This window comes from Thamnophis elegans, chromosome 1 (assembly GCF_009769535.1).
Source record: "Thamnophis elegans isolate rThaEle1 chromosome 1, rThaEle1.pri, whole genome shotgun sequence".
NCBI lineage: Eukaryota > Metazoa > Chordata > Lepidosauria > Squamata > Colubridae > Thamnophis > Thamnophis elegans.
In genome coordinates, this window is record NC_045541.1 from 27,389,710 (window position 1) to 27,414,235 (window position 24,526).

Genomic DNA, 24,526 nt, shown 5'->3' on the forward strand with positions numbered 1-24,526 from the left:
CAGTCTTTCAAAGGAATATTTATGACTACAGACCTTATCAATCTTGGAAAGCTGCCATGTAAATATTTTCCAAATGAGGTGCTGTGCAAGGAAAGACTGGGCACAGAGTCTCTGAGATTCATGGACAGATCTTCACACTCCTGAAACGAATCTAACGAATTGTTTCCTGCAAAAGCCCACTCCTCTTTCGCTCCTCTTTTATGGGAGGAGCCAATCACCTTCCATCTGTGACTTTATTTCCAAGTCTACCCTGATTTCTGAGTTGTTCTTTTCTTCTGGCAGCTCTGCGCATGAGCACACTGGGAACAGGCTGTAGCTGTTCCTCTGCCTCACTGCTGTCTAGCTCTGTAGACACCTGATCACTGCCAGGCGGCCTCGGCCCCACCTCTGCCTCTGACACAAAGCCCTCATCAGAGTCTTCCCCAGCCTCTAGGACTGGCCCATGCTCCTCCCCAACCTTCTCAATGTCCAACTCTGCTGCCAGCTTCGATAGCCGCTGGTGGGCCACAACATGAGACTCTGAAAGGCGGAAGGGAAGCAAATCTCATAATACTCTAGTTAATGAAATTGCAAAATAGGGCTGTAGAAGATGCTACCCCTGCTGTAGATGGGCCCATACAATAGTTGACCAAAAGACTACTTAAAATCTCCACTTCAGCTAGGAGGGAACTATTTAATGGAGGCCACAAGCCTGGGCCAGGTGCTGTTCAACACTTCTTGTCAGTGATTTGGTCCAAGGGGCTGGGAGGGTGATGATACAAAGCTGAGAGTAAACTGGCTAACATTGAAACGAAATAAGAATTTAAAAGATACACTGTAGATAAGTGTGAGAAGTGGACTGAAATGAACAGGAGGGAATTTAACAAATGTAATAGTAGTCTGTGCAGGAAAAAAAAGTAAGGCATGAGTATAAAATGGAGGCGTTAAATTGCCTGCCAGGTGTTAAATTTCCTTTGCCTTACAGACCTGCAAAGGTTGTAAATGTGAAGATTGCTTGCAAAGTTACATTTTTATCGCCATCATAACAGCATTAATGGTTATTGAACAAGGCAGTCACTAAAAGAGGACTATCTGTATTTCTTTTCTTTTTCAAAGTATGCCCTTTGGGGAGTCACTATACAACAAAGTCTTTTACTGTTTAATTTTCTGCTATTGCCATCCCTGTACCAACCTTATTTGCGGGTCTCTTCTTTCCCAGTTGCATTTGAGAAGGGCGTATTAATTGTTGCTGGCAACTGATTTCTCTCTGCCTTGGGCACATGTGTGTTCTGCAGAATCCCTGACTTGTGATCCTTTGGGAGATTTCCGCTGTGATAATCACCGGTGTATTCCACTGCGATGGAAGTGCGATGGAAACGACGACTGTGGGGATGACTCCGATGAACAAAACTGCAGTAAGGGCTCCCCCCCACCTTTTTTTAAAACAAAAACTGCAGTGTTGTTTGCTCTGTATTAAAATACATTTTACATTTACTTGCTGGAATTTTATCTGTAAGTGGTAAGTTGATGTCTTGATTGGGGGAGGTGGGTCAGAGGGAGGAATCTGTCCCTTCCAAATGGCATAATTTCTAATATTTTTAATGAAAAATTTAGCAAGTGAGCAACGTAATGGGATAAAATGTTGAGATATTCTGCTCTGAATGAATTTGCAAAAGTTCACGCCATGTTTGAATGATTCTTATTGCAAGGTCCTCGTGAATGCACAGAAAGTGAGTTTCGGTGTGAAAACCTACGCTGCATTCCTTCCCGGTGGTTGTGTGACCATGACAATGACTGTGAAGACAACTCAGATGAAGTAGACTGTGGTGCGTATTGCACTTTGAATGTGTCCGTCCTTTGATTTCATGCAAATCTCCCTCCCTCTCTCTCTCCCTCCCTAATCCTCCCTTCTCTCTCGCCCTCCCTCTCTCTCTTCCTCCCTCTCTTCTACTTCCTCTCTCTCCCTCCTTCTCTCTCTCCCTCCCTCTCTCTCTCTCCTCTTCCTCCCTCCCTTTCTCCCTCTCCCTCTCCTTCCCCCCCTCTCTCCCTCCCTTCCACCAAACCAGCCACCTCATGGCTTTTAAAGAAAAAAAGATTCCAGTACTTATTTACTCTTCTTTTCAGAACTAAGGACCTGCCACCCAGGTTTTTTCCAGTGCAACAGTGGCCACTGTATAGGAGAACGATTCCGGTGTGACGGGAGTGCGGACTGCCTGGATTTCTCTGACGAAGCTTCTTGTCGTGAGTTCTCAGATTTGTGGCAGAAACCTGAGGCCCATTCCTTACAATATCATGTCTTTTTCTTTTGTGAGGCGAGGGAAATAAAAGGCTACCTTTCTTTTTCTGTGACGAGATGAATGTCAAGAAATACTGAATGCAATCAGGATGAGCAGAAATGATAAAAAGAGAATTCCAGCATCAGTCTAGGACTCTTTCTTCCCCTTGTCCTCTTCAGTACAGTCTTCCAGATCCCTAAAATCTGCTCTGTATTCCTCAACTTTAAGGTTGCTGGAAACAAGAGAAATCAGATACAGGTAGTTCTCGACTCATGACCACAGTTGATACCAGAATTTCTGTTGTTAAGCAAATTGTTAAGTGAATCACAGCCAATTTTATGACTTTTCATTCCATGGTTGTTAAGTAAATCACTTACAATTGCTAAGTTAATAACATGGTTGTTAAGCGAATCTGGCTCCCCCCCCAACTTTCCCTGTCGGAAGGCAGCTGGGAAAGTCACAAATAGCGATCACGTGACCTTGGGCTACTGCAACTATCATAAACACATGCCAACTGCTTGAACTTTGATCATGTGACCATGATCGGTTGTAAGTGTGTGTACTAGTTTTAAGTCAGTTTTTCTGATACCGTTGTGTTGCAGCAGATTGAGGTTTGTAATCTACTTACGAAAGACCAGGACTTGAGAACACGAAGGTGAGAGAAACAGGTTTATTTGATGCATCGAGTTCAGCGTGCTCACACACCAAAATCTGAACTGCCTGGGCTCTGCCCAGGATGCTACTTTTATGCCGTGTTCCACACTGTGCATTCTCAAGGCGTTTCCATACACGAGACAAACATGATATTTCAAAAAGGGGAAGTTCATTTGGAATGTTACAGAGAAGTACATAGGAAAAATACAAGAAAGAGAAGTTCCTATAATGTCTTAAGCTGTCAGCAGTTTTTACCTCTGTTCTATCTCTCACCCACGTCTGGCTTCCTGTGCTCCTCCTTTACAGGGTCTTGCCACACTGTTCAGCCCTATTTTTAATACTTATGAGGAAGTTGGAGAGAAAGTTCACTCCAGCTAAAAGTCAACTTTGGAACTCCAGGGCACTAGAATGAAAAGCCAAGCTAATATGAATTTATAAGGTCCATTCTATTAAGACCACCTAACCTGGCCAGCACTGGTGGGTTTACCTGTGCACCCCCTGCTGCATCAGTTGTAACTTTGAACGGTCACTAAACAAATGGTTGTAAGTCAAGGACTACCTGTACACACTTTATTCTGCCTAATAACTTTAAAAAAATGTTCCTGTTTCTACTCCACATTATATTTTTCTACTCAATCTCTACAGCAGCGGTATCCAATCTTTCTGGTTCTGCTGACTGGCAGCGGCGATGGGCAGGGAGGGGATGGTTTTGCACATACACCTGCCTATTGCTTGCACAAGTGGACCTTCGCACACTCGCCCATGGCTTCCCAACAACCTCAGATCCCAATGGGCTGTGGAGTGGTATTGGTCCATGGACCAGGGTTTGGGGAACCCTGCAGTACAGTATAAAGCAATGGGTTTACCCCTTATTAAAGTTATATGATGTTGCTACCATGTTTCCCCGGAAATAAGACAGGGTCTTATTTTCTTTTGACTCCTGAGTGCTTGGCCTTATTTTTGGGGAGGTCTTATTATTTTTGAGGTGTAGGAGGCCCCTTAACCTTGGCCCGCAGTCTGCGGTTCAACTGACCAAGATAGCACTGGAAGTTCTTGCCAGCCCTAGCGTTGCTGGGCCTGCCGCTCTTTTTGCAGCCGCCACTAAGAGAAGGGGCCCGGTAGCTAGGGTTTGTGGGAGCAGCCTCTGCAAGTCTGTTCCGCGTGGGTGGCAGGTGCATGTGGGGCATGTTCCTGCCTCCTTCCTCCCAGGAAATGGCGGGGACTGGCTGTGCATGTGTTTAAATATTTTAGAGGAGGGCTTATTTTCTGGGGACGGCTTATTTTAACGCATGCGCTCAAAAGCCTGATTGGGTTTATTGTCCTGGGAAGTCTTATTTTCAGGGAAACAGGGTATTACTAAAATCCTCTAAAAGCAGGACCTAAGGGATATCTTAGCAATGGGGGAAATATCAATTTATTAAGAAATCGCTTGCATAGTATTATAAGGGCCATGATACTAAAACTGAATGTCTTTTTATCAGCCACTCGCTATCCAAATGGTTCTTACTGTCCCCCTTCAATGTTTGAGTGCAAGAACCACGTCTGTATTCAGCCCTATTGGAAATGTGATGGTGATGACGACTGTGGAGACGGGACAGACGAGGAACTTCAGTTCTGCTGTAAGCTGAAGCTTTGTTGTTGTTGTTTTTAAAGCCCACTCTTAGGTCCATCTATCTTTGGGCCATCCCACTTTGAAATGCCAGAAAATTGGAAATGAAAAAATTGATTTTATATTTAAATGATAGATTGGCAACCACATACTTGACTTCCCGTATCCTAACCTCCTCTTGGATTCAAGATCAGCTTTTTCTATAACACAGAGAGGGTGCTTTTTGAGAACACTCAGGTGCTTAGATCTGGTTGATTTGGGGGGGGGCATATGCATTTTTATAGATAAGGGAGCAGTGGTGGGTTTCAAAAATTGTTGGAACCTACTCTGTGGGTGTGGCCACCCATGTGACTGGATGGGAATGGCTTGCTGCCCATGTGACCTGATGGGAGTGGCTTGCCGCCCATGTGACTGGATATGAAATTATGAATTAGTACTTAGGTCGGTCCAAGTAGCTATTCAGAAATTAGTGGTTAGAAGCAATCGTAAAGCAAGATATGGAATTAAAACCAGAAATATTTTTGTTGGCTATTTGAAAGGGAGTATAATATATATTTAATTTTACACATGTTAGTAGCTGCTGGAATTGTGTTTGCACAACAGTGGAAAAACAGAGATATGTATAAATAAATTGACAATTAAAATCAAGAAGGCTTTGAATACTTTTTCACATGGGATTGGTTTTAGCAATTGCCAACTAATGGAAACAGAAACTAGAAATCCAAAAGTATGAAAGAACACACCAATTATGTAAGCAAAGGTCCCTAAAATGTATAAGGAATACTAGATCATTATTAATGTGTAGATAACTGCGGGACATTACACACCCACCAGTGGTGGGTTTCAAAAAATTTTGGAACCTCTTCTGTAGGTGTGGCCTGCTTTCCGGGTCCACTGGTGGAATCTCTTCTAACTGGTTTGGTAGATTTGACGAACCGGTTCTACCGAATAGGTGCGAACTGGTAAGAACCTACCTCTGTAAGGGAATTGATGTATAATGCAGCAAATGAAAAATACAGTGATTACTAAGCATATAGAGATTCCTGAGCCTGAGGGGGAAGTTAGAAAATTAATCAGGGAGTTGGAAGTTTTTCATGTCAACCTGAAAAGAAACTCAAAAAGCTTCCTCAGATCTAGAAGCAGTGGGTGGAAACTAATCAAGGAGAGAAGCAACCTAGAACTAAGAGGAAATTTCCTGACAGAACAATTAATCAGTGGAACAACTTGCCTCCAGAAGTTGTAAAAAAAAACTGGAAGTTTTAAAGAAGATGTTGGATAACCATTTGTCTGAAGTGGTGTAGGGTTTCCTGCCAAAGCAGGGGGTTGGACTTCCAAGGTTCTTTCCAACTCTATTATTCTATTCTATTCTACTCGTGATAAACTCAGAGATCAATGTAGGAATGATTATAAATCCAACTTTTTTTCAGATAAAATAATTCTATAAATAAATAAGAAGCTATCTGACAACAGGATAGCTCTCCAAAAGCAGAACAGAGCAGAAATGAATTTGCAATGGATGAAAGCTAGTAGAAGAAAGATCGACTTCAATAGCACCAGCACTTAGACTTATATACTGCTTCATAGTGCTTTTACAGCCCCCTCTAAGCGGTTTACAGAATCAGCCTATTGCCCCCAACAATCTGGGTCCTCATTTTTACCGATCTCGGAAGGATGGAAGGCTGAGTCAATCTTGAGCCTGGTGAGATTCGAACTGCCAAATTGCAGGCAGCCAACAGAAGTAGCCTGCAGTACTGCATTCTAACCACTGTGCCATCACAGTGCAGCTTCAAAACTTCCTTCCAGGATCAGAGTGGAGCTGCTGTTGTGGGATTGGGAAAGAAATTCAGAAACCAGGTTCTGCAGGCTTTTCCTACCTTTTATTAACTAGAATTAATATTGGCCATATGTTAACCGCACATAATAGGATGGCATAACTCTGGTGAGATAGGATTAGTGAGTCTCTGACTGTATACTTGTTCCTGATTATGAGTAAGTTAAGCTACATGCTTTCACTAGTCCATCTCTTTAAATGAATGAATTCTGCTAGTAGTTTAGCACTACCGTCCAACGTTCAGGAAGTGTTTGAAACAATGACCCATAAACAATATTTAAAATCTCGTGACCTCTCCGATTTCAGTGGATGTTGCCTGTGAGCCCCCCTACCGCTTTCGTTGTGAGAATAATCGCTGCATCTACAGCCAGGAGTTGTGTAACCAGGAGGATGACTGCGGAGATGGCAGCGATGAGAAAGAAGAGCACTGTAGGTTTATCCATTTATCTGAACTCCAGGAATAAATAGATTAATTTGCTGTTTGTTGTCTTAGGTTTTGGGTGCTCGTACCTATGTTTAGCCTGTAACTTTGTCTGTATACTTTGCAGAATAATAATTTACCAATGTGGTTGCAAAGTTATGCAAACTATGCATATCATTTTTTATGCAGGCAAAGAGCCTACTCCTCAGCCTTGCACTCCTGAAGAATTTAAGTGTGGTAATGGAAACTGTATCCCGCTGCATTATGTCTGTGATAATTATGACGACTGTGGAAACCATTTTGATGAGCTTGGCTGCAGTGAGTATTGTTATTGTCACATTGAAAAAAAAAATCTTGCAGGATTTCTCAGATGGGGTGAAGTGGAAACTTCATGTTTCAGGGTGATTGAAAATTGTTGGGAAATCCACTTAAGTAAAACAATCCCCGAAAGAGAAAATGCCCTTCATGTGATCTGTCACACTGAACCCTGATGTCTCACTCCCTTTTTTAACTGCCTCCATTTCATTTATTTTGGTAACACCATTCCAGCAGTTGAAACTTGAACGCAGTTTTTTTAAATCTCTGTGATACAACTTAAAGCAGCATTCAGTAACCTGATGCTCCCCAAATGTCTTAGATTTGTTGTTGCCATTGTTGTTAGTTGCAAAGTCATTTCTGACCCATTGCAACCCCATGAACAATGTTCCTCCAGGCCTTCCTGTCCTCTGCCATCCCCAGGAGTCTATTTACTGAAGCCTACTGCTTCAGTGACTCCATCCAGCCACCTCATTCTCTGTCATCCCCTTTTTCTTTTGCCCCTCAATCTTTCCCAGCATTAGGCTCTTCTCCAGTGAGTTCTTCCTTCTCATTAGGTAGCCAAAGTATTTGAGTTTTATCTTCAGTATCTGGGCTTCTAAAGAGCAGTCAGGGTGGATCTCCTCTAGGACTGACAGGTTTGATCGCCTTGCAGTCCAAGGGACTCACAGGAATCCAGCACCATAGTTCAAAGGCCTCAATTTCTTAGATTACATATCCCATAATCCCCTGGCCATGCCATTTGGGGATTTATGGATGCTGAAAACCAAAACATTGAGGCGGAACTGAGTTATGCCTCAAATTATAGTGAACTATGCTCGCTCTGCGTTAACCCCTTTATCTTTCCAGCTTATTTATTCAAAGTAAAGTAGGAAGGAAACAAATCTTTACTCTGCCAGTGATTTTAAATAAAGTGTTTCTTTTAATCAATATAACTGAGTGCAATTCATGGGGAACAGCTAAGATATAGCCGCAGCTGTGTATATGTAAATTAAGAAAAAAAGTCATCTCCCCAACAGAAACAATAAAAGAGTGCTCTATATCAAAAGTTTTTCTCCCATTGACATTAATAGAGTGAACACCCAATTATTTTTTTAAGAGCCTGAGGTGTTTAAGGCATAATAATAAAGCCAGGAGTTGGTATTATATTAGTGGGATATTTGATAGCAGTTTTATGGATTTGACATCTTTGCAATCTGCTGTGAGTGTTGGAGTTGTTGGTCTTCTATAATCATGGTAAATAAAAACAGAAGAAAGAAGAAGAGGAAAAAAAATACATTGTTGGAAAAAAAGAGGAGCCAAAAGTGATAGGATTTTACAGTCTGCTCCTCATCAACACCAGTTAAAATGTCTCCATTAATTGTTTTGGTGATGACAATTTAACCAAAGTTCATTAAAATGCCATTTGAATCTTCCACTTCCTTTCAGCCCCATCAGTATAGAGCAGCCTGGTACTATGCATGAGTTAAATCCAAAATGGATCAGATCCTCACTGTTTGGAAAAGGATTCACTGTTAATCAATGGAGGACTTCTCTGTAAAGCATAATTATGACTGGTTCTTCAAATAGCCATAATTGTTTTCTGCCCCCAAAGTGCACCAATCACCCACAAAACTGTTACCTTAGTAATAATAGTATTTTCAATCAAACTTGCTTTGTGATTTTTTAAAATGTTATTTCAAAGGTTATTTTCTTTAAGAATGGAAGAGGATAAAGGGAAATTGAGTGAAAATGCTATGAATTGTAATTCCTTTATCCTTACTGATCAAAACTTATGACTATCTCTCCAACTCTTTTTCTTTAAGATCCCGGAACAGGCAGAACATGTGCTGAAAATATCTGTGAACACAATTGTACGGATCTAATTGAAGGAGGCTTTATATGTACCTGCAGGCCTGGATACCATCCCAGTGACCTGGACAGAAATACCTGTGATGGTAGTTTTCATCTATACTTTGTTTTCTACCTTGGAAATACTTAGCAACCTCAAAATTACAATGTATTGTGCTTTTCCCCTCAAACTTATTTTATTCAGTTCTGTTTTTCTTTTTATACTGCCAAATCATAGAAAATTTTAGATCGCTGTTGGAAGTTGTTGCTCTATTGTTCTTCTTAAAAACACATACACAAATTGAGATGATTAATTGAAGGGCATGTGGGGGAAGAGATTCTGCTGGAAGGATGCCGTCAGTGCAAAACTAATATCATTTGTCTGGCTTAAACTTAAAATGAAATCCAAGTGAGCAAAACATCGCAACCGTCAGAGTAGAAAATAGCATCTCAACCAAGGCATTATTTTCTGTTCTAAACAAAAACGAACTCTATTTATCATTGATTTCAGATGTCAATGAATGTGAAGTCTTCGGCTCTTGTCCACAGCTTTGTAAGAATTCCAAAGGAAGTTATGAATGCTTTTGTGCTGAAGGATTTCGATCTGTTGGGGATCAACAGGGAAGTCAATGTGCAGCCAACGGTAAGGCAACCAGGATTCCCCTGGAATTTTTTTTTGGGGGGGGGGGGTTACAGCCAGCACATCTTACAGGAGGAATACAGATTACAGAGCTGACCAGAGAGATAAGATAACCAGAGGTGTCAATCTAATTGGCTGGAGAGACCTTCTCCAGTCCCACTAAACCCAAGGCCAGGGGTCTCCATCCAAACTGTTATTTCCATTGAGGTGCTAAAGCTCAAGGTATAGTGCATTCCAGGCATTGACAACTCTGTTGCTGAAGTCGTATTTTCTGCAATCGAGTTTGAAGTGGTTTACGTTAAGTTTGTATCTATTATGAGCTTGTGTATTTTGCAGTTGAAGCTGAAGTAGACATTGACAGGTAGGACATTGTAGCAGATAATTTTGTGTACGATGCTCAGATTGGACTGAAGGCAGTGTAGTTCTAAGTTGTCTAAGCCCAAAATTTCAAGCCTGGTGGTATGAGGTATTCTGTGGTGAGCAGAGAGTGGAGTAGTATATTGGGCATTCATATATCCCTTCATTGAAAGGGAGAGATGTTCTGGTGAGAACATACAGTATCACAACAAAGGTCTTCGTCAACAATCAAGATGGGAAAATATCAAAGAGCTTCCAACAGGACTCTAACTACAGAGAGAGAAAGAAGGATGTTACTCTCTGTAATCAAAGCACTGTAATAGAGAATCAGATGACCGTTGCTTATGAAAGCTGATGCCCTAATAAAACATATTTGTTGTGAAAGCACTACAAGTTTCTGTGTTTAATTTATTATGTAAACTAACACAGTTCTTATCTTCTTATCCCAGCCATCTCTATTTAAAATAGGAATTCCTAGAAATTATTTTAGTCCAAGGTCAGGCTTCAAGCCTCCATTATAAATACTGGAACATGTTATATCCCTGTTTCTCGAACACTCATTCTCCTTACTGAGTGATAAGGGGATGTTAAAATGGAGGTCAATTTTAAAGTTGTTTGTTAGGTGGCATAGGAACGGCCTGTTCAGAGAGACAAAGTGAAACACTTCACTTCATTTCAATTAAAACCTTCCAGAGGTTGTTAAATTACAACTGTCACCATCTTTCCCTATCAGCCAGGCTAGCTGGGACACATTCAAGGTGTCAATCAACATCTGGCATGCCATTGATTTGACAGCCCTGATTATAAAAATGTATGTACTAACAAGCTTATCTACGGATAACAAGAAGGCTACAACGTGGTAAACATTTGAAGACTAGAATGAGTATTACCAAAAAGAGCTTCTGAGTTTTATAGCTAATTGTGCTACATCTTTATAACCAAAATGCTTTATAGAAAGTGAATTTCAATCAGATGCTTTAAAAATCCCTTTTGCGTTTGAATTGCTGAGTTCCACCAACATAATGTTTTCTTTTTTTCTTTTTTAGGTAACCCACCAATCTTACTTCTGCCGGATAATGTCCGTATTCGGAGATACAACATGTCATCTGAGCAATATTCAGACTATATTGAAAATGAGGAACACATTCAAGCAGTAGACTACCATTGGGATCCTGAAGGAATTGGCCTAAGTATGTTTTAGTTTTTGGTTATTAGAACAACATAGCCACAGGGTGTGTGTGTCTGTGTCTGTCTGTGTGTGTATGTGTGAGAGAGAAAGAGAGAAACAGAGAAGCAGAGAAATAACTTCTTCAGAATTTGTTTTTCATGGAATCATTAAGTTATGGGCATGTAATATTTTAAGTTCCTTATCTATTAAATAGACATGATTGTAGCTTGTAAGAACTTTGTGAGGTGTAATATTATGAATCACTTTGCAAATTAGACTTAAATATCTATTTTTATGCCACCCATCTCCCATCTGTCTATTATCTGTCTATTATCTATCTATCTATCTATCTATCTATCTATCTATCTATCTATCTATCTATCATCTATCTATCATCTAAATTTACTCTAAACTTGCTACAGGAAGCAGAGAAGAATCTTGTTGTCAGCTTCTACCATTTCTGGTTCAGCAATATACTGTATAATACCCGAAGAAACCATTTAGTAGGGACCAATTAGATCTCTTTCTTTCTCTTACAAATGTCAATTAGGGAACCATGATTTTAGCATTGGATACAGTCATGGCTGTTTAGTTTAGATTTTGCTAAAGCAGCATTAGGATAAAATATCAAAAAGTGGACTTGTGGTCATCTAGTAAGCTGACTTCCAGAAGACCAATTACCAATTAAGAATGAGTGTATTAAAAATTAGGAAGCCTGACAGCCTGGTTACCCATTTATAAATGGAGGTTTTCCAGGTTGTTAATTTTTTACAAGTTGAAATACTTCTTGTGGTGCCAAGATAGCACACCTCTTTGAAGCAGTTCCAAGAGTTTCTGCATATGGACACTAAATTTCTTAGCTTCAGCAATGCTGATCTTTGGTTCATATGGTTTTAAACCATGACTACTGTACCCAACAGAAATGGGTGAATGATATACATATCCATTGCTACAATTTAAGCCTGAAAGTATTTTGTGAATAGTCAGCAGGTTGGAGGCTTAACAAAAGGCATTGAGTTGGGTCAATTCTTCTTAGCCTGACAGAATTGATGAACTGTTTCAAAATAATGTTAAACCGGGATTATAAACTGTAATCCATTGAACAGATCATGCCATATCAAAATTAAACCAATCTATGCATTTGCAAAATGTGTGAACTGACTTACTGCATGCTTCTATCAATCCCTTATTTGAAATGTTAGAAACTCAGCATTGTTCTACTAAGCAATGTTTTTTCCAGTGAAAATATAAAAAGAGGTCTGAACTCTTCTAGGTGTTGTATACTACAGCATTCTTGGACGTGGATCACAATTTGGTTCCATCAAACGTGCATATATCCCCACATTTGAAAGCAGTGAAAACAATCCTGTGAAAGAAGTTGACCTGAACCTTAGATACTTGGTCAGTCCTGTTGGTTTAGCAGTGGATTGGGTTGGCAAGTAAGTGCAAAGTTAGATAAAAGTGCTTCAGAAATACACACACACACACACACACACACACACGGCTTGGTTCAAAATTACTGAGTTATTTTTTTTCCTGGGCAAAATACTTCTTGAATGCCAATTGGTATAATTTCTTGGGTCATAGAAACTTTTGTGGGTCTTTATTTGTTATTTTCATTGTTAAAGTTATTAATTACTATTATTGCCTCTGAAAGCTGTCATGGGCAAGCTTGTGATGTTATGATATAACAGGATCAGTATCTTACTCTCTGGCCATTTTTCATCCTTGGTGGACACTTGAAGTGTTCATATTTAAAGGGCCTTTTAAACTTAGTAGTTTAATAGATGAGCACACTTTTCCTTTTATTTTCAATAAACAATTCCCAAGAAATTGTGCTGGCATAATTTGGTGAAATTTTAGCACTGTAGTTTTGGAACTTCACAGCAAGGGAATCTTGTTGAATAGAGTCTGATTTGAAAACTGCCTGATTCAGGCCAACTAAGTTAAATATAAGGAAGATGAAACAATGTTAAATACTGTATAAGGAAGATTAACAAACAAATATTTATGTTAATGTTAAACATGACCCCAAAGTTATGCATTTTGTTTCTTAATTAGGCACATTTATTGGACTGATTCTGGGACAAACAGAATAGAGGTGGCAAAACTTGATGGGAGATATCGGAAATGGTTAATCTCTTCTCTCCTGGATCAGCCAGCAGCCATAGCAGTCAACCCTAAGCTTGGGTGAGTATTTTCAAGCCAGAATAATTGTAACAATAAGCAATATGGAATACTGCATTTCTTACCATTTTTTTGGTCAACATTTCTTTTTCTTTGTTCTGTTCTAGATGGCTTTGAAATGTGTGGGAAATAATTAATAGTTGCTTGTTTGGCTTTTTAGGTTAATGTATTGGACTGATTGGGGAAGACAACCAAAAATTGAAAGTGCCTGGATGGATGGACAGCAGAGGAATACATTGGTTTCTGAAGACCTTGGCTGGCCAACTGGCCTTTCTATTGACTATCTGAACAGTGACAGGATCTACTGGAGTGATGAGAAGGAAAATCTAATTGAATCTATGAAGTTTGATGGAACAGATAGAAAGGTTGTTTTACATGGAGGTATGTGGCATCCAGCTGAATTTAACTGACTGCAAAAAAGCTGAGCAAATCAAACTTGGTTAATGTGATGGTATGTGAGAATAACCTTGGGAGACAGGAAGAAGAGCTGCAGAGTAAACATTGGTTAAAAAAAAAGAGGCAGCCTAGCACTAGGGAAATGGTGAACATCTCAGAAGGGACCCTCCCTTGTTTCTTGGATTGTAAAGGCAAGCAGGGACAGATGTACTTTCAGATTTCCAAGATGCTGTTAAGATAACATTAAATAAAGTTAAAGGTACTATTTCTGGGTGTATTTCTTGTCAAGCTAACAGGTAGTCATCAGTTGGGAAACAACCAAGAAATTAGGATTTTAAACTACGGTATGTTGGGAAATTTTAAAAAAAAGAACTGACACAGACATATTTTGGAAGCTACATGAACGTATTCATGAAACCACCAAAAATTGAATTCAAATCCATTCTAATTTATTAAAATTATCATGGATTGAACTGATTTTTCAAAATATTTTCTAAGACATCTGGAGACTGTTTAAGGGAAATTTTTAAAGTGACTAATGGCAGAAGCAGACAACGTTCTGAGGATTAATAGAATCGTTCATTAATTTCACATAGCAAAGTCAGCATGAGTAGTGTATTATCTCCATGAACTCCATCTTAAGCAGAGATGGTTTAGGAAGAAAACTCTAACATGTATTTAAACAAGCTTTTAGGTCTCTTGAGAAGAGAAGATTTGAGATACTTCGATTTCCAGAATCTGTTAACATCCACTAATGCAAATGCACAGAGAAGTGCTAAAAGAACAATGCCATTGTTTCTGCAATAATACCTAGAATAACAATGTTGCTGGTCTTTGCTGTTAACTTCTCTCTTTTACTTAACCCCAAAGTCAGCAACCCGTTTAGCCTTGATGTGTTCGAAGGCCATCTGTATTGGACATCGAAAGAAAGAGGAGAAGTCTGGAAAAAAGACAAGTTTGGAAATGGAGAAAAAGTCAAACTGTTAACCATAAACCCATGGCTCACTCAAGTCCGGATCTATCACCAACACAGATGCAACCAGTCAGGTAATGACCTCTCATTGATGTATGAATTGTTGTTATACCCAAATAAATATGATATACACTTGAAGAAATGAATCATCATTTGCTAATGAGCAAATCTCTTCGTGTTTGATATCAATGACAGCTTGAAACTGGAGTTGGTGGAGGCCGTCAGCGATATTAACTGGATTCTTCAATTCATTTTTATAATTGTGGTTTGCTAAGCCATGACTAACCGACTTTACACAGTGTACAGTATGGACATTGTGGCTTAGAGACTCTAGAGTCTGACATCACCGTGCATAGTTTACTTTGTCTCTTTGAAATGTATTAAAAGGGTAGGAGGAAACACTTGACAGAACAAAAACTTGACCTCTCCAAGCTCTCTTTCCAAGTCTCAGGAACAGACATGGTATTCAGCAGGTTCTGACCAGTTCTGGAGAACAGGTAGCAGATATTTTGAGTAGTTCGGAGAACCGGTATATACCATCTCTGATTGTCCCCATCTACTCTCTCCCTCCTGAGTCCCAGCTGATCGGGAGGAAATGGGTATTTGGCATAACCTTCCCCTGGAGTTGGGTGGGAATGGAAAATTTACATATCCTTCCCCTGCCACACCCACAAAGCCATGCCCACAAAACCAAGCCACACCCACAAAGCCATACCCAAATTTGGTATTTTTTGGTATTTTTTTGGTATTTTATTGTCACTTATAGGCCGCCCTTTTCCCTGAGGGGACTCAGGGCGGTTTACAACTCATGGGAAGGGGGTGCAAGACAAAACGTAAAAATAATATGTGAATACAAATAATAATAGCAATAAAACACAACATTCATTCAACATTCGGGTGGAGTGTATGAAGGTCTTATCCCCAGGCCTGACGGGATAGCCAGATCTTAAGGGCTGTGCGGAAGCTCTGGATTGTGGGAGAACCAATAATAAAAAAAATTGAATCTCACCACTGCTCGGGAAGCTATGGACCTAATCACAAGTTCAAGCAAGGTGATGTCAAATTTTTGTTTCTTGCGCCTATCAATCTCTCTCCATCTACAGGCTTTGCTGTGAACAATAGGATCAGTGATAGTTTTCAAAGACAGGCATTTCTTTTCCATCCTGTGGAATAAATATTAGAGAGTCCCCCCCCCCTGCCCTACACAGAGTCTTTTTTCCCCTTCAACTTCTCCCAGCATCTCCAAGGAAATATTCCTTGTATTAAGGGCTGCAGCATCTAGCAAAGCTTTCCATGATCAAATGAGCCATGTTAGACCAACATGATCAGTTCCCTTTATCTCTCTTTGCCTCTCTGTCAGTTCTTAAATTTAACAATTTGAATCACCCCTCAAAGGTTGAATATATCCAGCTCCCAAATCCCCTTCAGCATTTGCCTCTATCTTTTCAAGAAGAGGAATAGTTTTCTGTCAGAGCTCCTATAAGTCAGGGAGGGAGGAAGGAAAGAAGGATTAAATCTATAGCCACTTTTCTACTCTCCTCTCAAAATTTCTATTCAAGAAGACAATATGGGGGAAATTTGCATGGGTCGACTCAAATTAGACATTTTTGTAGTTATTGATAACAAGGTGGACAACAGACAGAAGTGTATCTGAATGACCTTTTCATTCAACAACTTTTTAGGCTGCTCATACTTCCACCAAATGAGGTCATCAAGCCTGACCTTCTCTCAGGCTTCTTTTAACCCTGGGAAGAATAGGCAGGTAGGAAGGTTTCAGAAGAATGGAAATTTTTCTAACAGAAAACAAAACCGGCAGCCTCAGAACATTTCATTACTTTCAGCTGCACAATAAGATCAAAACCAAAAGAAATTTGAATGAATTTTCAAGAATATTAAGAATCTAACAGAATAATAGAATCATATTTTGCTGAAATGAAAATTTATAGAAATTGAAAGACAGATTATGGCAAATTGTATTGTGTCCCACCATTTATTTATATTTCATTTAATATTTTAATTACTTTTACTTCAATTTAATATTGCTGCTCTTCTCATGTTCATGACTAATGCCATTAATTTAGTGTAGACATGATGATGCTCACATGTCTAATTTAGGAATATTTGACATGAATGTCTGCTTCCTTCACTTTTCATCTTTTTTTTAAAGCTTTGTCCCAATGGGAAGCTTTGGGTTTTGTCATTTTCCATAACCTTGACATTTGTCTGGGGCGGTATTTTTAACAATGATACTTAGCAAAGTTGTTTTTCTTTCTCCTCAGTCAGGGGCACCTTGGGTTAAAATAGTGAAAACACAAATGCAGAAGTAATACAAACTTAATAATCTCTAAAACTGAAAAGGAAGGAGAGAAGAACCAGGGAGAAAAAGAAAAGGAGAAAGGGGATACAATGCCAAGGAACATTTCTGAAGCAAAATCAGGAGGCCAAGGAGCATTGTGTCTGTTCTGAGCTTATCTTGCTGCTCCCATGTTTCCAATTGGATTGGCATATTGAGTCCTACGTTCTGATGCCTCTTCTATTGTCTCTGCAGTATCCAATCCGTGCAAAGATGTCTGCAGCCACCTCTGCTTGCTGAGACCTGGGGGATATACCTGTGCTTGTCCACAAGGGGCTAGTTTTGTGGAAGGCAGCTCAGAAGAATGTGACGCAGGTAAGGAGAGTTACCGGACATGCTTCTGTTTCAAAAGAGACAGAGTGTAACTGAGTAAAATCTGATGCACATAGAGAACCAAGGTAATGAGTAAACAGTAGTTTGGTTTCAAGAACAAGGAAATTGCATCTTAGGCTATACCTTCAAATAAGGAACTCTCTACAGTCAAAAAGCCAGGAGTTGGGATAGAAAATTATTAGTCCAAATATTTTCCATTGCAACAAATTTCTATTTAGAACCATTTCCCCCCCACAGGGAACTTTCAGAAATATGATGATGCCTTATACCAGTGATGGCTAAACTTTTTCTAAAGGTGTGCCAAAACTGTGTGTCCGTGCACTATCACACATGCGTGCCCACCCATCTACTCATGCGCAAGAGACCCCCACATGTGTATGGGGGAATTTTCGCCCTCCCCAGGCCCCGGAGGGGAGGAAGCCCGGGGAGGGTGAAAACGGCCTCCCCCAGCCCTCCAGAAGGCCGAAAATCAGCTGGCCAGTGCACACATGTGTGCTGCAGCTGAGGGCTGCCAGGGGCTACCATGCCGGCAAACATGGCTCCTCGTGCCACCTGTGGCACACATGCCATAGGTTCCTGATCACGACCTTACACTGTACCTTCCAAAATATACATTACATAGTGGCAGTGCAGTTTTCTACCATTCTAAATGAGGAATATATAATCCCTAAAATGTTTGGGACATAGATTTTAAGAAAAAAGAAGGTATTCTACCTTCACCCTTATCCAAATAGTAACAATAATGGAAGTGTTCTCACATATTTGGGCTTCAGTCTACTCGTTTTTCTTAGAAGCTGCTCAGTGAGATCTTGCCTTCTCAAGAGATATTAAATGTGGCCTCCTAGTTCACTACTAACTTTGTGGTGCTTCTAACTGAAACAGCCACATGCATTTCTTCCAGTTACTTCTGCCTCCATTCCTTGGTGTGTATATTCTCAGAGTATATGCCTTCTCATAAATCTGAAGTTAGCCAAGACACTGCTATATTAATAATGCAATGTGTATGTTTCCATTGTGCACAATTGTGTATTTAGAGTTAAGAGGATATTTCTCATGAAATCTGGAGAACATTTCACTTCTCATTTTAATCACTTTCTATCATGTGCTATAAAATGCCTTTAAGCATTTCCATGGTGTCTTCTGATTGATACGTAGCACCAATTGTTGCATTTTTGTGTACAAGTATCAGGAAAGTAATTCTTCAAAAGAAAACCTTTACCCATAGCAGTGATCAAATAGTTTATTTAATTTTGATGACTAACTAATCTATTTTATTTGTATGCTGACGGAAGATGTTCTTCAAGTAAGTCTTCTTTTAAACAAATTGGAATTAAACATGGCAGTCTTTTATTGTCAGAATGAAAGAAATATAGCTTGTCTCCCCAGCACATTGTAAATATGCTCTAAAAAGACGAAGGACATTTTAGGGAAGCGAAGCTGGGGATAGCCAAGGGAAGGGAGATTGGCAGAAATCACTTTCTTACACACAAGCCTTTCTACCAATAGAAGCAGTTTGAAGATACATCCCTTGGGTCTGCTATTTTCACCAGCTGAAGAAAAGAGTGGCTATTTGTTGGTTAGTTTCACTGTTGATTGACCTCAAATATTGCTGTTTTGTTATTATATTTTATTGATAGGCATGTAGCAAGGTAGAAATATGGTTTTTTGTAAGATATTGTTTAACTTTCTGAACCTTACAGAAGAGAAAGTGGCATATAATCATCATGAAGAGAAAATAGAATCTTGTATTAGGCAAAAAAAATAAAATCCTGATTCTTCAGAGTTATTGGCAGTGGATAGATCATCATGGTTTGCAGGATTGGTATAATGCATGCTGTCCCAAATGTGCTTTTTCAAGAGACAACTGGACTTTCTGGTTTTTCATTGAAGATGTTTCTCTTCTCATCCAAGAAGTTTCTTCAGCTCTGGCTGGACGGTGGGAAATGGAAGGATTTATATTCCTTGCAGACAGCTGGACATTTACATTCTTTTAGCGAGTCTTAAGGCCAGCTGGAGGTTTATCTGTGTCAACAGGGTCACCTGAGTGGTGCAAATGGGTGTGGAGCCTTCTTGGAACTGGTGAAAGGCCTGTGTTGTAGACTGGAGATAGATGACATCATATACGTATCAGTCAGAGCTCAAGAAGCTTCTTGGATGAGAAGCAAAACGTCTTCAAAGTAAAACCAGAAAGTGCAGTTACCTTTTGAAAAAAGCACCTTTGGGATCACCATGACCTGGATGACTGAGAATCTCCATAGACATAGCAATAGCAATAGCAGTTAGACTTATATACCGCTTCATAGGGCTTTCAGCCCTCTCTAAGCAGTTCACTGAGTCAGCATATTGCCCCCAACAACAATCCGGGTCCTCATTTTACCCACCTCGGAAGGATGGAAGGCTGAGTCAACCCTGAGCCGGTGAGATTTGAACTGCCGAACTGCAGAACTGCAGTCAGCTGAAGTAGCCTGCAGTGCTGCATTTAACCACTGCGCCACCTCGGCTCTTAGACATATAATGCATGTAATGCATGTCTTTCATTTTTCATAGCTATTGAATCTCCACCAACAATGCCACCAGCCTGCAGGTGTATGTATGGCGGAACATGCTATTTGGATGAAAGCGAGCTTCCTAAATGCAAGTATGTTTTTACAGATGGACCAAGAAAGACTTAACAAGCCAAATAATATACGCAGATGGCATTGTCTGTGTGATGGGCAGGGAGAAGCAGTGTTGTGATATTATGATGCAAGCATGACTTCTTTTGGACATGCATTGTGGCACTGCATGTATGACCCAAAGCACTGGAGTTTTTAGGGCACAATAGCAATAGCATTTAGACTTACTGTATATACCACTTCACAGTGCTTTTACAGCCCTGTATAAGTGGTTTACAGAGTCAGCCTATTGCCCCCAACAATCTGGGTCCTCATTTTACCCACCTCAGAAGGATGGAAGGCTGAGTCAACCTTGAGCCATTGAGACTTGAACTGATGGCAGCTGGCAGGCAGCAGAAGTAGCCTGCAATACTGCATTCTAACCACCAGGGGTCACACAATGCTGTGAAGTGTGCTCATTCTGATGTAGACAGTAAGCTCTGATAGATGCTCCTACATACAAATGCTGCAAAAATTCATGGTAGGCTTTAGCCCAGGAGGAAGCCCTTGTTTCTTACATAAATGCCTTTTTCCCCAGAGAGTAGTTCAGAGACAAAATGCAAGGAGCAACAAGACTTATAGATAATCCTTGACATATGACCACAATTTGAGCCCCAAATTTTTGTTGCTAAGCAAGACAGTTGTGAACTGAACTTTTCCCCATTTTCTTGCCAGAGTTAAAGACTTAAAAAAAATACTAAACAAAATGATTCGTTTGGATCAAAACGGATTCCTACCCAAGAGACAATTAAGAAATAATGCAAGAATTATAATGAATCCTCGCCAGAGTTGTTAAGTGAATCACTGCAGTTGTTAAGCCGGTAGCACAATTGTTAAGCGAGCCTGGCTTCCCCATTGCTTTTGCTTGTCAGAAGTCATAAAAGGGGATTGGGTGACCCCAGAACACTGCAACCATATTAAATAAAAACCAGTTGCTAAGCATCCAAATTTTGATCACGTGACCACACAGATGCTGCAAGAATCGTAAATGTGAAAAATGGTTGCAAGTCGCTTTTTTCTGTGCTGTTGTAACTATGAATGTTCACTAAATGAACTGTTGTAAGTCAAGGACTATTTGTAGAAGCATTTTAATATGAAAGGCCCAGTTAAAAACACAATTTCTCATCCTCCTTATACTCCTCTTCCTCCTCACACCGCTAACTAGATAATATTATGTCAGAGTTTGTTGCATAAATTCAAATCCAGAAAGCACACACAGATAACTGATTCAGCTGGGTTCATTAATTTCTTTATATACAAAGAATAGATGAATAATGTACAATACCAACAGGTGGTTCTTCCAAGTAAACACAAGGCAGGAGAGTTGCAGGCAAACACAAGCAGTTAGCTTCATTTTAGCAGAAAGCCCAGACAGACTGCTAGTTTACTTCTCAGAGCAGCAGACTGTTTTCTTAAGTTTCTGTTTCAATTCTCTGCACAGACTCAAATCTGTTTAAGCTCCCATTGGCTGATTTAGTTGCTGTGCCTATTCATTGGCTGACCTTGTTCCCATGTCTCTCCCAGTCATGAATATTTTAATATTTATTACAATATTCTATAGAAATGGGGTGATTGCAGAATTTCCCGTAAATTATTCCTGGCTCAGAGATAGTAGCTGTGATCCCTAAATAGATCCTGCAGTGTTGCTTTTCTTGCTCATCAAAAAGCAAACCTCTGCTAGTAATCTTCCATAACCTGAGCTTCTTGAGGAGGAAAGGGTGTCCTTCATAATTCAAATCAAACAAGAGCGGGGTATGGCGGGTTGTCTAAAGCTCTCACACTGGGAAAAGGCAGATTGACTGACATGTGGACCTCTTAATGAAAGAGAGAAAAGAGGATGTTCCTTCTTCCAAGGGAGGCCAAGAGAAGATCTTTGGAAACGGAGCATCAGTTTTTTCTGCTGCTAGGATACACAATTTAGGGGCTTTGGGCTATCTGTGTGCCCCTAGCAATCACACACGCTAGGCCTGGTGAGTTTGATATTCTTTGCCTGATTTGGCTAATTGCACATTCTAATTTCAGAGACATTCTCCAAACTTCATGTTGCCCATGGCCTCTGTCACTCCAAACTACCGTATGTATAGCAAGGCGAAAGCAGAAGACCTAAATGTAGCATTGTAGCTTTATGAAAAACAAAATCAGAAGTAGCCAGATAGTAAGAGGAAAATGGTGGTCAGAGGTGGCAGATGGTCTCTGTTTTGCTTTGTTGTTTGCACTGCTTGTAATGATTTTGTACTTATTTTTCTATTTTTGTACTCACTCGATTCTTTGTGTTTTGTTGTTTGGCTGCTATTTTTATTGTTGCGAGCTATATAAATGTGTTACGGTCCTTTGACGCACTGAATGTCTAAAAGAACTGTCAAGAAAAGGAAAGCATTTAAATAGTTTATGTACACCAGCTGCATCTGCAACTGATGTGTGACCAGTGGCATTTTGAAGGGGATCTCATAAAACGTAAACATAAAAATCTTCCTTAAGATGCCCTTCTGAGAGGCTAGGCCCCAGTCTCATAGAAAAAGCTTTGTGCCTGCATTCTTATTCACACACTGCCTGATCACACGCTGCCTGAAAAGCTTGGCCACTGCATTTTTTATGCCGGTGTTTTAAAATCAGTCCTTAATAACAGAAGCCTCATGCAGCTATGTCCCTTTATAGGTTTGTGCCACTTTAAATTAGGAGGACAATAGAACACTTGCTGTATCTAAAATATTTGCATAGTAAAATAGGAAAGAGATTGTTCTTAAATATATTTAGCATGGATGCATTCTAATATGCACCCATTCCCCATCCTGGTAAAATGATATCAATCAAAGCAAAGTCTCTTTCAAGTCCACTCAGTGATTTCACAAACATATATCTGCCTTGTTTTCTGAAAAGTTAGTTTTGCCATTGCCACCTTCATGGAGCCAAGCCTAGTTCCACAGCCTTGGAATTTCCTGTTGATCTCCCTTCCAAGTATTAACCAGGTCCAACCTTGCTTAGCGTATCAAGATTAATCAATTTTAGCTAAGGACAGTGAAATATTATTGCTCAGGAAGGGACAGCCCACCTCAATGGAACTTCTGTTCATCTGTTACATTTTTAAATACATCATTCTTAAAAGCATCTGGAGTGATTAATTGGCAGGTCCTATCACAAATCAAGAAGAGTTCCCAAATATGGGGATTGGTAATCCAAGGATTTAAAAATAACAAAACCCAGAAGAGCTAAAAGCAATTTACTCAGATGCAAAGAAAACCTAGACAATCAAAGCATTTTTACATTCAGCAGAACCTGCAGGGGGCACTGGGGCTCTATTGAAATCAAATCCCCTTTATTATTACTTTTTTAACCCAAATGCCATCAATTGTGACTCAGCATTCCAACATGCTCATTTCCAAAGAAATAGCAAGCTGTTTTGTGGCTCGATGTCTGCGTTTGTGGCTCTGTACTTCCAACGTATAATTAACAAGATATTGCTTTTTAAAAGAAAAAAATCACACCATCTTTATATATATATATATATATATATATTCCTAGGATTGTTAATAAATACAACCAACTTTTCTACTGTCAGTTCCAGTTAAGCATCTTGCTTTCATTTACCAGGTGCTCCTCGGGCTACACTGGAAATTACTGCGAAGTGGGCCTGTCAAGAGGAATTCCTCCTGGGACAAGTAAGCTTTAAAATACATTTTTCCACTAAGCCATCACTCAGTGGCCCGAAACCTTTTAAATAAGTTTCTAAGTAGCTTCTGAAGCAACTCTGAGTTTCAGCTGCAGCTTCCCTGTTATTCACGTATGCTTTTCTCCCCCCCTAATAGCCGCGGTGGCTGCCTTATTGACGGTTGTTCTGATCATCATCATTGGCGCGCTGGGCGTGGGTGCCTTTTTCAATTACAGAAGGACAGGATCCCTGCTACCTGCCCTTCCCAAACTTCCGAGGTAGGTATTGTTCAGCATGACCAGATGGATCTGGTCTCATGGGAAAGCCCGTGGGATTTTGGTAGGATTAAGCGTGGCTCATGATGATCTCTTTGGTCAGCAAGAAAAGCTTTCATGCTTTGTTGAACACACACACACACACACACACACACACACACTTTTTCTCTCCCTCCCTCCCTCCCTGTCTCTGTCTGTCTGTCTGTCTCTGTCTGTCTGTCTCTGTCTCTCTGCGTCTCTCTCTCTCTCTGTGTGTGTGTCTCTCTGTCTCTATCTCTCTGTCTCTGTCTTCTCTCTGTCTCTCTGTCTCTGTCTCTGTCTCTCTCCCTCCTTCCCTCCCTCCCTCCCTTTCAAATGCTTTGCAATGCAATCCAGTACATACTAATTGAAAAGAAAGCCCCACAATATTCAGGTCAAAGTATATATGAGTTGAAATTAGCTGTTCTTCTAAAGTAAGGGTGGATAACAGGGAATCCCACAGTTGTGATTGACAACTTTGTGACCATTGGTGAGGGGAGGGGATGAAGGTTGTAATCCAAGAAAATCCAGAGAGTCACTTGTTCCCCACTCTTGTAGCAAAGGAGAGTGCACTCTACTGCGAGTTCTGGTCTTTTCTTTTGTGAACCATA

The 24,526-nt window shown here is 40.1% G+C and overlaps 1 protein-coding gene across 1 annotated transcript in view; it reads left to right on the plus strand.

Annotated features, from left to right (window-relative positions):
• LRP2 (LDL receptor related protein 2) overlaps window positions 1–24,526 on the plus strand; it is a 161,947-nt gene that overhangs the window by 131,084 nt on the left and 6,337 nt on the right. The window contains 17 exon segments of the mRNA XM_032224888.1: window positions 1,275–1,394; window positions 1,689–1,805; window positions 2,104–2,220; window positions 4,391–4,528; window positions 6,656–6,778; window positions 6,960–7,088; window positions 8,891–9,022; window positions 9,427–9,558; window positions 10,959–11,102; window positions 12,354–12,519; window positions 13,142–13,270; window positions 13,428–13,648; window positions 14,534–14,710; window positions 17,185–17,304; window positions 19,870–19,960; window positions 23,565–23,632; window positions 23,780–23,900. Coding sequence (XP_032080779.1) covers window positions 1,275–1,394; window positions 1,689–1,805; window positions 2,104–2,220; window positions 4,391–4,528; window positions 6,656–6,778; window positions 6,960–7,088; window positions 8,891–9,022; window positions 9,427–9,558; window positions 10,959–11,102; window positions 12,354–12,519; window positions 13,142–13,270; window positions 13,428–13,648; window positions 14,534–14,710; window positions 17,185–17,304; window positions 19,870–19,960; window positions 23,565–23,632; window positions 23,780–23,900 — 2,245 coding nt within the window.